Genomic DNA, 18,069 nt, shown 5'->3' on the forward strand with positions numbered 1-18,069 from the left:
AGTAATAGTAGTATTAGTAGTATTAGTAGTTGTGGTAGTAGTAGTAGTAGTAGTAGTAGTAGTAGTAGCAGAAGAAGTATTAGTAGAAGTAGTTGTAGTAGAAGTAGTAGTAGTAGTAGTAGAAGTAGTAGTAGTAGTAGTAGTAGTAGTAGTAGTAGAAGAAGTAGTAGTAGTAGTAGTAGTAGTAGTAGTAGTAGTCGTAGAAGTAGTAGTTGTAGTAGAAGTAGAAGCAATAGAATTAGTGCTAGAAGTAGAAGTAGTATTGGTAGTAGCAGTAGAAGCAGTAGTAGCAGGGGTAGCGGTAGCATAAGTAGAAGTAGCAGTAGTAGATATAGTAGTAGCAGCAGTAGAAGTATTAGTAGATTGTCCATCGGATTCATATACAAAAAAACAATATTTGATAAAACTTTATTTATGTTAGCTCATTTAAATATTTCTTCCAATGGTTCAGAATACCCATTTCTGTAAAGATGGATCTGAGTTTATCTTCTTGTATGATATTTCGCTCTTCGTTTTTACTTGTTCGCTTGCGAACAATTAAGGTATATATTGGGGTTCTGAAAATCGGTATGCAAAAGTACAATTGTTCATCAAATCTCTCAAAGATTGAGGACTTGGCGAGAGAACAAAAACAGATACGTGTTTTCATTTCTTCAATTGCTGGTTTCTGAACGGATTTTCAATGAGGTACATCAGTGTTTTTTTTCATTCAAAATCGGGTACTATAACCATACCCATTCCCAATGGAAAAAAGTATATATTTTTCCCAAATGTGAGCTAAAAATTACCAATGGAAGGTTTCAAAAAAAAATATTTTTTTTTTAAATGTCAATATTTTGTTTATCTCCCATCCATATAAGATTAACCTAAGAAAATATAATACTGGATACACCCGTATCCTCAATTTGGAAGCATTTGTTAGCAAAACAAAAACAACAATAATTTCCCAATTTTTGTCAAAACGACGCCAATTTTCCCAATCCAAAAAGGGACCCGTCCCTATTCCCAAAATGGTGAAAAAACCCTCTGTACATGAATTATGTCTATCACTTTCGATCATTCAGGACTTCAGGTCATTAAAATTATTTTGCATTAAAAGTGTGTGATCTTCTACTGGCGACTGGAGGTCATAATCAGTAAATCCTCTTTTAGTCATGTCAGCTTGTGCATCCGTCTGTCAATCTGACTGTCCACAAAATTTGACAAAACTACTTCTCGAAACGTACTTTTTTGTAATTGTTAACAGACAAAAAATGAACACGGCTTTGATAAATGGACACCAGATCTTATTATGAGACATTTCTTAAACCGATAACAGATCAACATGTCGGCAAATTCATGGCTTAATATCTAATGTCTCTTACTCTTCAATATATAATTATATTTTTCAGGTGCACATGTCCTTTTTAATTGTCGGCCACACTCATGAAGACATTGATGCACGATTCAGTATGATTTCTAGGACGTTGGGTTCAAAAGACGCGGAAATCTTTGAAGACTTACTAAAAATTTTACAAAGTGCTGAAAGAGTGACCAAAATATTCGATGTAAAAAAATGGCTACAACCAAATCTTAATGTAGCTCAACACGCAACTCAGCCACTCCATTATAAATTTATTAATGTTGAGGGCATCGTTAAATTTTTTTATAAGGGTTACCAACACCAGCCCTGGACTCCACTCGTTGGACATTTCCTACAAAAAGTTCCTGAAGGAGTACCAGAAATTGTAGCTCCAGATTTTTCGAAGATCGAAATAGAAAAAAAAATTCAAAATATTGATGCCATTAGGCTGCTTCTCAAGCAAGAAAACTACAAAAAATGGAAAGATTTTTATGAAACATTAATGGTAAACGAAGATGCAAGTGAATTTCCCCTTCCGCTTCTACCTAAACAGCCGATTGAGACCGCAATTCCAAAAGGTGCTGGCTTAGTGCCAGAAGTAAGGGAACTTCTGGAAAAAGAAAATCGTCAGCCATTGGTGAGTATTTTAAAATAATAGTTTTGATAAGAACTCTCTTTACATGATTTTGAGGATTGATGATTTTTATGTCCCCCACTATAGTAGTGGGGGACATATTGTTTTTGCCCTGTCTGTTGGTTTGTTTGCGCCAACTTTAACATTTGCAATAAATTTTGCAATATTGAAGATAGCAACTTGATATTTGGCATGCATATGTATCTCATGGAGCTGCACATTTTGAGTGGTGAAAGGTCAAGGTCATCCTTCAAGGTCAAAGGTCAAATATATGGGTCAAAATCGCTCATTTAATGTACACTTGCAATATTTCAATATTCAAGATAGCAACTTGATATTTGGCATGCTCATGGAGCTGCACATTTTGAGTGGTGAAAGGTCAATGTCATCCTTCAAGGTCAAAGGTCAAATATATGGGTCAAAATCGCTAATTTAATGTACACTTTTGCAATATTTCAATATTCAAGATAGCAACTTGATATTTGACATGCATGTGTATCTCATGGAGCTGCACATTTTGAGTGGTGCAAGGTCAAGGTCATCCTTCAAGGTCAGCGGTCAAATATATGTGGCCAAAATCGCTCATTTGATGAGTACTTTTGCAATATTGAAGATAGCAACATGATATTTGGCATGCATGTGTATCTCATGGAGCTGCACATTTTGAGTGGTGAAAGGTCAAGGTCAAGGTCATCCTTCAAGGTCAAATATATGGGTCAAAATTGCTCCATGTAATGTCACTTCTGCAATATTGAAGCTAGCAATTTTATATTTGACATGCCTGTGTATCTCATGGAGCTGCACATTTTGAGTGGTGAAGGGTCAAGGTCATCCTCCTAGATCAAACATCATATACGGGGACATAGTGTTTCACAAACACATCTTGTTTAATTGTGGAATTTATTGAGAAAGAATTAGGATTGTGGACTCTGCAGATTTAGTTGCACAATAAATGCGATAATACACAATTTGTGTTTAATATTCACGGCATGTATGGTTTGGCTAAATATATGAATGGGTTATTTATGTAGGAACCAATATCGACCTGAATAAAAAAAATAGCGCATCAATAATGTCCTTAGGAACTGATATCTCAATACGCAATAGAACAAGTGTCCCAACATAAAGAGATATTGCCTTATTAAACTTTTCTTTATGTACACATGTTATTATGCGTTCATTAAAGATGGTGATAATGTGTATGGTAAAATGGTAAAATCGCGAAAATTATTGTTTGTAAGAGAAAATTTCGTTTTTTGTATTGCCTTCAAGTATGTTTATCAACCTCTGTCCAACCTTGACCTTTTAAATGGAACATCTTTTTCAGCCTTTAGCAGAATGCTCCAGAATTTGTTTGAATACAGTTTTTCTACAGCTAGGAACTTTTCCTTATTCACAATTTTGATAACTCAATTGTTGCAAAATTTTGGAAGTGCCTAAGCCTTGGCCGCAATTTTTTTACAATATCATAAAGTTTGTGACTTGTTTTTATGACAGTGTGGCATATAGCAGTCTCACTGTCAATTGCCCGTCTGTCTGTCCATCTGTCTGTATGTCGTCACACTTTTGCGTTTAGGTTTCAAAAATACACATAACTTCTATTTCCCTTCAGATGTAACCTTCATATTTGGTATGCATGTGTATATGGACAAGGCCTTTCCAGACGCACACACATTATGAGCCCCTTGACCTTGAACTTAGGGTCCAGATTAAGGTTTTGAAATTTATGTTTAGTTTTAAAAAAATCATTTTTCGGGAACAAATGTTTTCAGATGGAGACAGCTCTTGTTTCAACATAATTTAAAAGTTCATGTTTTTTCACAAAACTGAAAAAGTTTAAGGTATTCAGTTACAAGGGTTTAAAAATTAAAGTACATCAATACTGGTACATTCGTGGCAATTTCAGAAATTGACCAAATCAAGTATCTATAGTCCTTTCTCTAGCTCAATCTTTTTAGCACTGACCGTCATGAGTTTTGCGTCTGATAGCATTTTTATTAAACTATGCACTATTTATTTTAAGGTTCAGATAAAAAGTCGCCATGCAGCAGAAGAAGGTTTGGGACCAAGGATATCTAAGAAACAAAAAGGTATATGTATATACATACTGTTTTGAAAAAATTGACAACATACATGTAGACAAAGTTGTACAATTATTCAATAACTTTCACTGTAACCATTAACTGTCAACCTCAGTGTCCTCATTGTGAAACATGAAACATGTTTTTGGTCAATATGGTTTGTTTAGCAAATGATTGGCTATCATATTGAAGGGGTCATCAGCTGCTGTTTGATTTAAGAGGATTATGGCTCTCATGATGTTCTTACCTTTTCTTCAGTTGATAAAAATGCAGGAAGACATGGCCAGGGCAAGAAAAAGACATCTCATTCAAGGCGACGACATTCAGGTGTGTCTTAGTGCTGTTTTAATTAGAAAATCTTATTCAAACATAAAAACAGCATCAATAATTACTTGTATTTACCTTGAAGAAAAAAAACCCTGACTTATTTACCACATTTTAGGCCACACTACTTGTTTGGTCTATATATATATAAATTAAAGTATAAACAAGAAACATATTTTATGTATGCCGATTAGAATATATCTGGTGGTAACACTGTAGAAGTCCTGCTTATTTGGGCTTTAAAAAAAAAATCGTGTTTGTAGAAATGGACGTATACGTATAGAAAGCCTACTTGCCGTTTTAAAAGCGGTAACGTTTGAAAAATGATAAATTACTTGCTAACTAGGCTTTAGATTTAATGACAATTTTGCACACTTTCAAATTGCTTCTATATCTGTATTGATCAACATGTATTTTATTTCAAGGTCAGAGACTAAATTATTCAAAGTGTATGGCTTTCAATTTAGAATGTGTGTGTTGATCTTAATTTTTTTTTCTATTAAACATGGTGACAATCTATATACATGTAGACATATTGCAATTTAATTATTGAGTTCTATTGGACAAAATTTATATGTATGTCTCTATTATCTTTACCATATCCAAAAGTACTAAAATTATTTAAATGCAAACAACCATACTTTTCTGCTATAGTTATATTGTTTGTTCATAAGAAAAATACATTTTAAAAATAAATTACCGTATAAAGGTATCCCAAAGGACACTATACACATGCTTCAAATAAGACCTATAAGGGCACAAGTAATTGAAAGTGAACAATAATATTTTTTTGTTTTAGGTGTGACTGTTCAAAAGACAATCGTAGTGCTGGTGCATGATGGAAGCAAAAAGCACATTTGGTTAAAAATTTGGATGGATATGTTCAACTGTTTTGTTAATATGATTGCTTTTGTATTGTATGTTTTTTTTGTCTGCTTGAAGGGTTTTTAGAACTGCTATTGATGTTTTTGAAATCGCTGTTAAGATTGTTCTTAGTAGAACACATGGGGTTGACACAACCAAGGGTTCTTTTGGTGTACTAAAGGTTTTATTTTTGTGTTGGACATAGTTCAAAGACATTTTTTATGGAAGTTTTTGGAAACTAATAATTATGCCCCCTGATCGAAAGATCGAGGGCATATTGTTTTTTGCCTGTCTGTCTGTCTGTCATTCATATATTGTGTGTGTCTCAAACTTAAACTTGGTTAAAGTTTTGCAATAACTTTTGCATTATTGAAGATAGCAACTTGATATTTGGCATGCATGTGTATCTCATGGAGCTGCACATTTTGAGTGGTGAAAGGTCAAGGTCATCCTTCAAAGTCAAAGGTCAAATGTATGGCTTCAAAGCGACGCAATAGGGGGCATTGTGTTTCTGACAAACACATCTCTGGTTCTTACTGTACAATACATACGAAAAAACTCTTGGGTGTGTTATGATATATGGTTATAGAATATTTTACTATAGAACAAAATCACATGTGTTCTAAGCATATGTTTATATTGATGGACTTTTTAACAATAGCTATTTTTATGCCCCCAGGTAGGGTGGCATAAAACCGTTGCATTGTCTGTCCTTCTTGCCATCTGCCTCTCCGTCATACTGTTTTCAAGAGGAATTTTTTGACAACACTTTAAGATATTAAGTTGATCCACCCAAATTGCCTTCAGATGAACTGTTAAATTGTTCCAAACTGATGATTTTTAGGAAGAAACTGGCCTGTGACTTATATTAAGGGATGTAATACGCTTTAAAAGGTGATAATTTTTATGTCAATGGACAGTTATTGCATTCATTGTGTACATATTATTAATCTTTTTAAATTTGTCAACGTACATATCACAGTGTGATTCTAAATATTATGTTTTCGATTTAGATTTGCAAGTTGTGATCGTATGTTTGTGTTTTAGTGAATTCAGCATAAAATATTGTCCTAATGAAATGTTTTTTATTAATCATGGTTAAATCATCATCATTAATCCTTTCACATTGTTTGAAATACGTTATATTTAGTACAAACTTATTTGTAAGCATTATCAATTGATAATGAGTTGTTTTGTAATAATCTCATTCGTATTTATTATGCCCCCCTTCGAAGAAGAGGGGGTATAAATTGCTTTGCTCATGTCTGTCGGTCGGTCTGTCGGTCCGTCCACCAGGTGGTTGTCAGACGATAACTCAAGAGCGCTTGGGCCTAGGATCATGAAACTTCATAGGTACATTGATCATGACTTGCAGATGACCCCTATTGATTTTGAGGTCACTAGGTCAAAGGTCAAGTTCACGGTGACCCGAAATAGTAAAATGGTTTTTGAATGATAACTCAAGAACGCATACGCCTAGGATCATGAAACTTCATGGGTAGATTGATCATGACTCGCAGATGACCCCTATTGATTTTTAGGTCAAAGGTCAAGGTCACGGTGACCCGAAATAGTAAAATGGTTTCCGGATGATAACTCAAGAATGCATACGCCTAGGATCATGAAACTTCATGGGTAGATTGATCATGACTCGCAGATGACCCTGTTGATTTTGAGGTCACTAGGTCAAAGGTCAAGGTGACCCGAAATAGTAAAATGGTTTTCGGATGATAACTCAAGAACGCATATGCCTAGGATCATGAAACTTCACAGGTAGATTGATCATGACTCGCAGATGACCCCTATTGATTTTAAGGTCAAAGGTCAAGGTCACGGTGACCCGAAATAGTAAAATGATTTTTGGATGATAACTCAAGAACGCTTTTGCCTAGGATCATGACACTTCATAGGTACATTGATTGGGACTCGCAGATGACCCCTATTGATTTTCAGGTCACTAGGTCAAAGGTCAAGGTCACAGTGACAAAAAACGTATTCACACAATGGCTGCCACTACAACGGACAGCCCATATGAGGGGCATGCATGTTTTATTTAAGTTCTGTTATCATATTTATTTTGTATATATTATGACTACTGTGAAGTTTATCATTTTCTAGTTCTGCAGATCAATATTATATTATGCTTTACAGAAATATTTGTTTTGAATCCTTGATATGAACATTCTGTGACCAGATGATATTTTTTCATGTTGATATTATTTATTTTTTTTCAATTAAGATTACCAAATTTTGATTTAACTGTGTGAGTAAAATCAGAGGTGTCAATATTCAGGATTATTCCTGAATGCAGGATTTAGGCCCTCACAAACTGCTTTGATATTGATATGAATAAGAGGATTTTTGTTCTGGTATTTAAAGTTTTTTGTCACAAAAAGTCATTTTAAACACAAATTATTTTAATTTGACATATTGTTATCACAGTTAACATAATTAAATGAATTATTAACCATCTTTTGGCACTTGCAACCAACATGTAAGGCTTATTTTCAGGATTTTAGATTTTGGTCACTTGACACCCCTGAACAAATAGTCCTTTAGATGACTGTATGTTTATATTGTTGTTCATAAGTTATAAAATTTAATATTATTTTGAAATAACTGTTTTGTTAAAGCCACACACCTTGAAAGGAAATAAATGGCTTAGTAAATTTAAATATATGTAATAAACATATTTTATCTATGCCAATTAGAATATATCTGGTGGTTAAAGGATAGAAATCCGTCTTCTTTTCGCTTTAAAACTGAAAAATAATCGCGGTTGTCGAAATGAACGTATACGTCTAGAAATCCTACTTTCGGTTTTAAATGCGGAACTGTTTGGAAAATAATAAATTACTTGCTAACTAGGCTATAGATTGAATTGTATATGTGCCAAGTAGAATATATCTGGTGGTTACAAGGTAGAAATCCGTCTCTTTTTCGCTTTCAAACTTAAAATAATCGCGTTTGTCGAAATGGACGTAATATACTTTATGTATCCTACTTTCGGTTTCTAAATTAAAATAATAATAAATTACTTGCAAAATAGGCTATAGATTTAATGACAATTTTGCACAGTTTCAAATTGCATCTGTATGTATTGATTAAAATGTATTTCATTTCAAGGTGTGTGGCTTCAAATTAAGGGAAAGACTAGCATGTGGTTGGTGTATAGAGTTAATATTTTACTCCCTTTTAATTTAGAATACATACTTTAACTAATGTGATTGCTGTTCTTTTTGTTCTTTGACTCATTTCTACTGTGAAGTAATATAATGCTAATAAATGTTGGAAGTTTGTTATGCTGGAGTAATATTTTAATAATGGGTCTGTAAATTAGAAATGATAGAAAATGCAAGCAATTCACCTATTAGTTATAATGCTTGAATTGTGTTACCCTGGCATAACATTTCGTGCTTGGGTCTGTTGAAACAGTACAATACGAAATGTTTGGAATTTTGTTACCCTTGCAAAACATTTTGAGTTATTGTCTTTATATAAGAACTGATTGGCATTTTTTTTTGCAAGTGATTTACCTTTAGTTAAAATGTTTGGAATTTTGTTAAGCTCGCGTAACATTTAGTAATGGCTGCTTTAAATAAGAAACTATAGGATGTGCATTTGCCATTCACTTTCTGTTGACATTTTATCCATTTTGTTATGCTGGCATACCATTTTAAGTTTTGGTTCATAAACAAGAAATTATTCAAAATGCAAGTGATTCACTTTGGAATTGAAGTGTTTTGAATTTTGTAATGCTGGCATAACATTTTAAATTAAAATTTTGGTCTGTAAATAGGAAATCTTTCGAATTAATTGCATTTCACTTGGAGTTTTAATGGTCGGAGTTTTGTTACCCTGCCATAACATTTTAAGTTTTTGTCTGAAAAAAAGAAATCATTTGTTATGCAAGCAATTCACTTTGAGGTTGAAATGTTTGTAATTTTGTTATGCTGGCATAACATTTTAAGTTTTGGTTGGTAAATAAGAAATGATTCCAAATGCAATTGATTCACTTTGGAGTCTAAGTGTTTGGAATTTTGTTATGCTGGCATAACATTTTAAGTTTTGGTTGGTAAATAAGAAATGATTCCAAATGCAATTGATTCACTTTTGAGTCTAAGTGTTTGGAATTTTTTTATGCTGGCATAACATTTTAAATTTTTGTCTGTAAATAGGAAATCTTTCGAATTGCAAGCATTTCACTTGGAGTTTTAATGGTCGGAGTTTTGTTACCCTGGCATAACATTTTAAGTTTTGGTTGGTAAATAAGAAATGATTCCAAATGCAATTGATTCACTTTTGGAGTCTAAGTGTTTGGAATTTTGTTATGCTGGCATAACATTTTAAGTTTTGGTTGGTAAATAAGAAATGATTCCAACTGCAATTGATTCACTTTGGAGTCTAAGTGTTTGGAATTTTGTTATGCTGGCATAACATTTTAAGTTTTGGTTGGTAAATAAGAAATGATTCCAAATGCAAGTGATTCACTTTGGAATTGAAGTGTTTGGAATTTTGTTATGCTGGCATAACATTTTAAATTTTTGTCTGTAAATAGGAAATCTTTCGCATTGCAAGCATTTCACTTGGAGTTTAAATGGTCGGAATTTTGTTACCCTGGCATAACATTTTAAGTTTTTGTCTGAAAAAAAGAAATCATTTGTTATGCAAGCGATTGACTTTTAAGTTGAAATATAATGAATTTTGTTAAGCTGGCATAACATTTTTTCTATTTTCAATAAATTAGCATCTTGAAATTATCACAAAAACTTGATTTTTTAGTAGAAAAACCCTGTAAAACACCTATTTAAATTGGGATTCATGGACATTTCCTTTTTAAAATAGACACAGTTCTTGATGTTTTTGCAAAATCTCATCACTGTAGACAATTAAAAGTAAATTAAATTGAGGTTTTCAGTTTTCGCGGCTGTTTTATTGGCCTACGTTAAGAATTCGAACTTGTTACTGTAATATTAAACACTTGAAACAGAAAACAGCTGAAGTGTCTTCAGCACTTTGATAACAATTTTGTGAACAAAACGACATTTATAGTTTACCGAATGTAATACAATCTGCTTTTTGAAGAACGTGTTTTTTAACTCCAAGCTAGAAGGCAATGATCAAAATAGGATAACATTTAAATGGAATACTTTAAATAAGTTAATTGCGATTTGTCGACATGCATTCGATAGTTTATCGCCATGACGACAAGAATTGAAATAAACTTATTTAATATACGGACTGGTTAAACATTTCTTGCTGGTCTATTTTAAGTCGGTCAGCTGACATTTCATTTGCCTTCGGAGATGATCTTATGTTTGGGTCATTTCCGCCATTCTCAATGAACATAATTGATCCGAACAATCAAACTGGTGTGTGTATATTTATTTCAACGAACACTCGAAAATACAATTTTACTATCTTATAAATAGCTAACATTAAATTATTAATGATTTGATATGAATTTGGGTAACGTGACAACTTGAATAGTAAATGTTATGGACAATGGTCAAATTCAAATCAAATTAAAAAATCTAGCAAAATTTCTGACATATTCATTATTTTCGTTTTTTCCGTATATATTACGTAGTCTTAATGTTATACACGTGCATCCGCTTTTCAGATTTGATGTGTTTTGTTTCCAAATTTCTGGTTTTCTTTTTGTTTATCTGACAATTCATATGTTGAAAACAATGATACAATCTCGTTTTCATACTCTCTTTTTTAAATATATGAAAGACGTAATATTTTTAATTGTATTGTACATTGGTCTGAACCATTGTAAACAGTTACAGCGGTTTACAATTGAGACCCCAATGCTTTAGACGACCGTGATTAATGATTTTGATATATCGCAAAGGACTGTTGCCTTCAATGACTTCAATGACTAAAAAACCACACATCAACAAAGACTTGAGTTTGACACACCTGAAGTCACCATTTCACAAAAGGCATATTTCTAACGAATACCAACACGTTTTCAGATTCATGAATTTCGGTAAACAATCATATATTACTGATTCAGCACTTACTATTAGAATAATTAGTTACGGTAAAGCTATGTGTTCTATAATGACAACAAACAATTTTAAACAGAATCGTTTCAATGTATTACAATAAGCAATAGTATGTCAGCTATGTTTTCAAATATATGCGAAATTACATACATTTTTATAAATATTTTGCCGTTTACACAAAAAAAATATAATAGATTCGTTGACGATTAATTGTCGAGTTACAAAATATCATTATCCTTTTCAACTTGAATACGACATTATGATATTGTTCCTTGTTTCTTATTCAGTGGCGAAACAAGGCTCTTGATTATTGATAAAACATAAATAATAGAAATGTGTTAGAATAACTATGTATCATCAAAACTACATCCATTTTCAAAGTAATGCTTTACAGTTATATATTTGTAAACACATATTTAAAGGTGAAACTGTCAGTTCCTCTTTTGTCTTAATTTGTTTTGTTTTTTTTTCTGATGCAAAATTGAATTCGATACGCTCAGAAGTAGTTCTGTATTGAAATATATATATTTATATATATTATAGCATACTTACATGTTAAATGATTTCGAAAAAATATGAAACAGTTTTGTCTTTGTATTTTTTAAAAGTTGGACATGCCAGTTGTTTATCATGTTTGAAGTAGGAACTACATACGTTTTCCTAATTAGGTTGCAAAAACCGGCAGTAGTCTTACTAAATAAATTGAAGAAGAAATATGTAAACACAACTTTTTTGAAATAGAAACACATGGATAATGGTGTTTATAATTATGTGGTTCATTGCTATATATGTGATTTTTATAGTCAGAATGTTTTCCTTATTAAATATGAAAACAAAGGAATCATGAACTGGTATCATATTTCTAATTTAAAATGGTTATTGATAATAAATAAATCAAAAGTGTTCGAATAAACATATTGCTTTCACTACTACGAAATAACGATTTCACTTTTACGAAATAGTTTGTCATGTTCACGATACCATTCAGCCAATTTAGCTACTTTTTTAACTTACAGTGCGCATTTTTCAGTGACTTACCGCCCCAAACAAGGGTTTCTTCCGACATATACATTATTGTACGGTACACTCACAGCTACACAGCAGATATTGTCATGTAGTCTTCACTTGCACAACACCATTCATACCATGCATTGGTTAACGTATAGTGCTTATATTTTAGCGTCCTTTGTAGTTTACGTATAACCTCTCAAATATATGTACTATACAATTCTTTCTACCAGGCAGATTTATAGTCACATTTAATATAATCTCTACCCCGTTGAGGTTTTATAAATAAGTAAGGCAGGCATTGCAAATGATTCTCTTTCTCTTTTGTTGTTGTGTTTTCAAAACACTCAAAGAAAGTATATTCGGCCTCTTTGAAATCGAAATATGCCAACTATTACAACTTAATGCCAACTCATTCATATTCGCTAAAGCTGTCTTAGACTTTCTTTGACTTCGGTTACTTTAGAGTAATAATTGAACGCCATCGACATAACAAATTATTTAAGTTAGGGTAATGTAACTTATTTAAATGAGTCAACATAACACATCGATATTTGAAACAAAACCCGCTGGAACATCAAGTTCATGTTACAGTTATTTTTTATTGTAAACTAATATAATATATATCAAAGCGTGAAATCCGATTCAGTATTCAAAAGCAATACAACAGACTTAGTTGGTTTTAATTAAGTATCGTAAATTTCCTTAAGTACCGAACACCTGATACGAGTCGAGTTATACTGTTCAAGAGGCCTTAGGTTAACGGAGTTACGCTGTATGGACATGCCATTGTATTAACCATCATACCATTTGGTGTTGGATGTGCCTCTAGATAACCTTGTTCAAAGATCTACAGTTTATTTATAGATACGGAAGAAGAACGAATTGAGGTACGGTTTCTCGATCTTCTCGATCTTATTTATTAAAAATAATGAAAGAAAAACGCATTTTTAGGTATTGAACTAAATAAAGAAGTAAAATGTTAGATAAACATATTTATTTTATTTAAGGAATTTGGAACAATGTAGGATGGAATATAATACATACTAAAGTGAATATTATTACCACGTGGTTTATTTGTCATGCCTGTGAAATGTACAATAGATTAATAATTTCGAAAATACTAGGGATTTGTTGATAGTTAAATTATATTAAAGTATGCAATACCAAAAATAGTAACAAACAGGAAGTGTGAACGGAGCAGGGTTTATTCATTCAATAATTCATTCATTTGTTCATTCGTTCATTCATTCATTCAGTCATTCAGTCGTTGATCCTTTCATTTATTTATTAATTTATTGGTTTATTTATTATTTTAGTTGTTTATTTATTTATCTATTCATTCATTCCTTCATTGGTCCATCCATCCGTTTGTTCGTTCGTGTGTCCGTTGGTGCGTTCGTGTGTTTGTGCATCCGTGAGTTTGTTCAGCGGTTTATTGGTTGATTCGTTCGTTCGTTCGCTTGTTAATTCAATCATTTATTCATTCATTCATTAATTCTTTCTTCCATTCTTTCTTGTATTCTTTCTTACATTATTTCATTCTTTCAGTCAGTCAGTTATTCAGTCAGTCATCAGTCAGTCATCAGTCAGTCAGTCAGTCAGTCTATCTGTCAGTAAAACAGTCAGTTACACTATCAGTCAGTCAGTAAGTCTTTCGGTATTTCGCTCGCTCGCTCGTTTGTTCGTGCGTCCGTCCGTCCGTCCTCCGTTCGTTCGTTCGTTCGTTTGTTTGTGCGTTAGAGTGATTGTTCGTTCGTCATCATCATCATCATCTTCGTCATCATCGTCATCATCATCATCATCATCATCATCATCATCATCATCATCATCATCATCATCATCATCATCATCATCATCATCATCATCATCATCATCATCATCATCATCATTATCATCATTATCATCATCATCATCATCATCATCATCATCATCACCATCATCATCAGCATCATCATCATAATCATCATCATCATCCATCATCCATATTTTTTCCATTTTTTGTACTTTATATTATATTATATGCAATATTATTATGTTAATGCTGCCAGGTTAAAACAAAATAAATTTTGAATGAATGTTAAAAATCGATTGGTGATATCGTCACATAGCAACAACAAGGGTGCCTTCGGTACTTTATGACATCTCATGCCGACAGGGTGTTTGATGTCGGTGTATCATGCTACAATTTCCTGTTCAATTTACCCTAAATGTGATAAAGCCGATTTTAATAATGGTGATTAACAATACTTGACAATACGACACTGCGAAAACAAACGCCACAGGATCATTTTTTGACTCTTTCTTCGTTTCAATTTATATTAAAAGTATATTAATTAACTAAGGTGTGATTGTCTTTATTTTAAACATTTAATATGAATTACACATTTTTTTTAAATAGTTGTTTATTGACCCAAGTGCTTGAATCTATAACATGTGTTTATTTAATTTTGATGGAAATACGATAATGATAGCAAGAAATATATTTTTAAATATGCTTGGCGTATACATATCACGATTGTGAAAATAAAGGTTAAAATGAAACGTTTCTATATCATTTACTGATTTTTTTCAGCTTGAAGTCGCTAATCAACCACATCAAATGTTTTATGTATTTTATTGTATTGTATATTTACTTATGACATTTTGAAGTAATGGTGAAACAATTTATAAATCAATAAAAAGTACATTTCACATTTACCGTGCACTTTTAAACACTTATGGTATTTGCAGAAAAAACACAAACAGAAAATATCAAGTACATGAATGTAAACTTATATTCAAACTTCACATATGTGTGCGTACATATAACTGATACTACATTAAATACTATTATATGCGTCCTCACGTGGAATATAATGCATGTTACCAGGGACTTATACAAACAAATAAGTCTGTATAGGTTCCGGATGTAACAAACGCCTGTTCTTTTTTTCTTTTTTTAAATGATTTTTTTTTAAGCTGACGTTTATTGTGTAACACGTTACAATACCAGAACACATATAACATAAGTGAACAGCATACTGAACACATATATAACACACTAACTAACATATACACATTTACATACAACTCCTTAATATTCGTGCGCAGGTGTTGTTAGAACTGTTTAAATTCTTAAACTTATTTAAATTTTACAGTTATTTTACAACAGTAAATTGCAAAACTTGTACTTCAGCTAACTTTATCGTCAAAACTGTTTTTTTCCATTTATTTATTTATTCGCCAATATGAATTGTACAGTTACATACAAACATCGCTGGAATAGTAATACATAAAATTACAGTACAATCAGTCATGTTACAATAATGTATGCCAATTCTATAAAAATACAACACAAAAATTCTAATAATTATGAAGGTAAATCAGTATTACAAACAGATTCGACCTATTCCCACGAACTTTTATACCTATTGGCTAAATGCGTGTTTTGTATAACTGCAGAGGCTATTCTGCAGCTACTTCGGAGACCATGAATTGTAGGGGCTACCATTCTACGTCTACAGTTATAAATAAAGCGTTTTATTTCGAGACATAAAACGTTATACTTTCCAGATTGGTTACCAACTGATCCCAGTATAAATGTTTTACAATAAAAAAGTAAAATTGTTATTAATGTTTTTAATAGCAGATGTGATGTGATGTAAAACATTTGTATGTCATTACAATTCCAAAATAAATGGACGGGAGTCTCTGTTCCTGTTTTACAGAGAGTACATTTGTCTGAGTCACTTATTTTTATTTTTTAACAAATTATTTGTGGCTAGTATGCTGTGAGTCAGTCTCACTTGGAACCATTCGTTGTATAAATCTTGTGTGGTTTTAAATACCCATGCATAAAGACTTCTCTTTTCTGAGCTTTCAATACTGAAAAGGCTGTTCCATTTTACTTGGCCTGTTGGAGTTTCATTGTTGTGTATTAATATGTTATATATAAGTAAGTTATTTTTGTTGTGCTATAATATAGGCTTAATATATCCCGGGATGATTGGGGAACAATTAGCATTATTAATTGTCGAGATTTTATCAAGTTTAAGCAATCCTAAGTACTTTTTAATCGCTTGTAGTATTCCTTCAAATTGTAGAAAGTTCACACTAACGCCTAGTTTCTGTTCAAATTCCGTTCTAGTTAAAAATATTCCATTGTAATTCATGATATCTTTAACAAATCGTATTCCTTTATTATACCAACTAGGAACATAAAAATGTCCGTGTCCAATTTAAAACTTAAAGTATAATGAAAGTTCTTGAAATTTCGTGATATTGTCTATTGGAAAAAGGTCGATAAAATCTGCAAAAGATTCTTATGCGTCTTTCCAAAAAGGATTAAACATATGTCTTACACATAACTCAATATAACCTTTTCCGAAGTTAACTATTTTTTCTAATACAAGTATATTTTTAAGTGCAAATACATAGCATGTACTACTATAACGTGTAATAAGTCTGTTTAACCATATCATTTTTAACTTGTTAACAAACGAACAGACATTAACCATTTTTAAACCTCCATTGTCATAATCTTTAATTAGTACTTTACTTTTTTTTCTTGGCTGACCATGCCAAACAAATTCGTAAAACATGCTATTTATCTTATTTAATATTTGTTGATTTGGGGTTGGTAATGTAGAAATACATTTGTTAGCAGCGGTTATAAAAGAGATTTGACAACTGTTATTCTACCAATTGGCGTTAGCGCTCTTCTATTCCATAATTTGATGCAATTTGCAATGCTTTGTATTTTATCATTAAAACTTAACGACACCATTTTTTCCAAGTCAATATGTAACTGTATGCCAAGTAGTTTAAAATTATTGTTTCCCAATCCAACTTCCATTTCGTTTTTATCGAACGGGTGCTATATTTTAAGGAACCTATACAAATAACATGGGTTTTCTTGAAATTAATTTTTAAACCTGAAAATTGAGAGAAGTGATAAAGGATATCGAGGGTTTTATTAACTGTGTCCTCACTTCCATCTAGCAGTAGTGTTGTAGCATCTGCAAATTGTGAAATGTTATATTTTATGCCATTGATACAAATACCTTTGATATTCCTGTTATTTCTTATTTTAATTGATAAAATTTCAGCACATAAAATAAATAAGTATGGACTTATGGGATCCCCCTGTCTACAGCCACCACCTATGTTAAAGAATTCGGAAAGAAAACCATTCAACTGCACAGCAGTAGAAGTATTATGATAAAAAAGTGATATCCATTTAATGAAACTGGGACCAAACTTTAAAAAAGTTAGCGTTTTAAAAGTAAAATCAAAAGATAAAGAATCAAATGCTTGTTCAAGGTCTATCATCATTAATAGTTCAGGTATATTATGTTTTTCAGTAAAATTCATAATATACGGGGCGAATGATTTCTCCTATAAATCTACCCTTAACAAACCCTGTTTGATCTTTGTTTATCAGATGATCTAAAACTGTCTTTAGTCTTGCAGCAATAGTACCAGAGGCTAATTTATAAACAATATTTAACAAAGTGATTGGTCTCCAATTTAAAAAAAAATGTTTTGGTCTGTTTTCTTTCGGCATACAAGCGATAATTCCTTGCTTTTGTGTAATAGACAGTTCTCCTTTTGTAACCGAAAAGTTCAAGGCTCTTACTACAAAATGACCCAGTTTCCCCCAAAAAACTTTGAAAAAATTGGAAGTAAATTCATCAGAACCGGGATTTTTGCCATTTTTCATATTTTTTAATGTGTAAGAAACCTCTGGAAATAATAGAAGACCTTCCAAAGATAAAGATTGTTCAGGACTTAACGTATTAGAATTAGCATTCTCTT

General features: G+C 32.0%; 1 protein-coding gene across 1 annotated transcript; it reads left to right on the top strand.

Annotated features, from left to right (window-relative positions):
• The first annotated feature begins 620 nt into the window (after positions 1-620).
• LOC127855172 (uncharacterized) lies at positions 621-8,547 on the top strand. The gene is made up of 5 exons (XM_052390585.1): positions 621-687; positions 1,392-1,979; positions 4,000-4,066; positions 4,316-4,384; positions 5,181-8,547. The coding sequence occupies exons 2-5, from the start codon at positions 1,398-1,400 to the stop codon at positions 5,330-5,332; spliced, it is 870 nt and encodes a 289-aa protein (XP_052246545.1). The 5' UTR covers positions 621-687; positions 1,392-1,397; the 3' UTR covers positions 5,333-8,547.
• The last annotated feature ends 9,522 nt before the right edge of the window (positions 8,548-18,069 follow it).

The sequence above is a fragment of the Dreissena polymorpha genome, chromosome 13, assembly GCF_020536995.1.
Source record: "Dreissena polymorpha isolate Duluth1 chromosome 13, UMN_Dpol_1.0, whole genome shotgun sequence".
Classification (NCBI taxonomy): Eukaryota; Metazoa; Mollusca; class Bivalvia; order Myida; family Dreissenidae; genus Dreissena; species Dreissena polymorpha.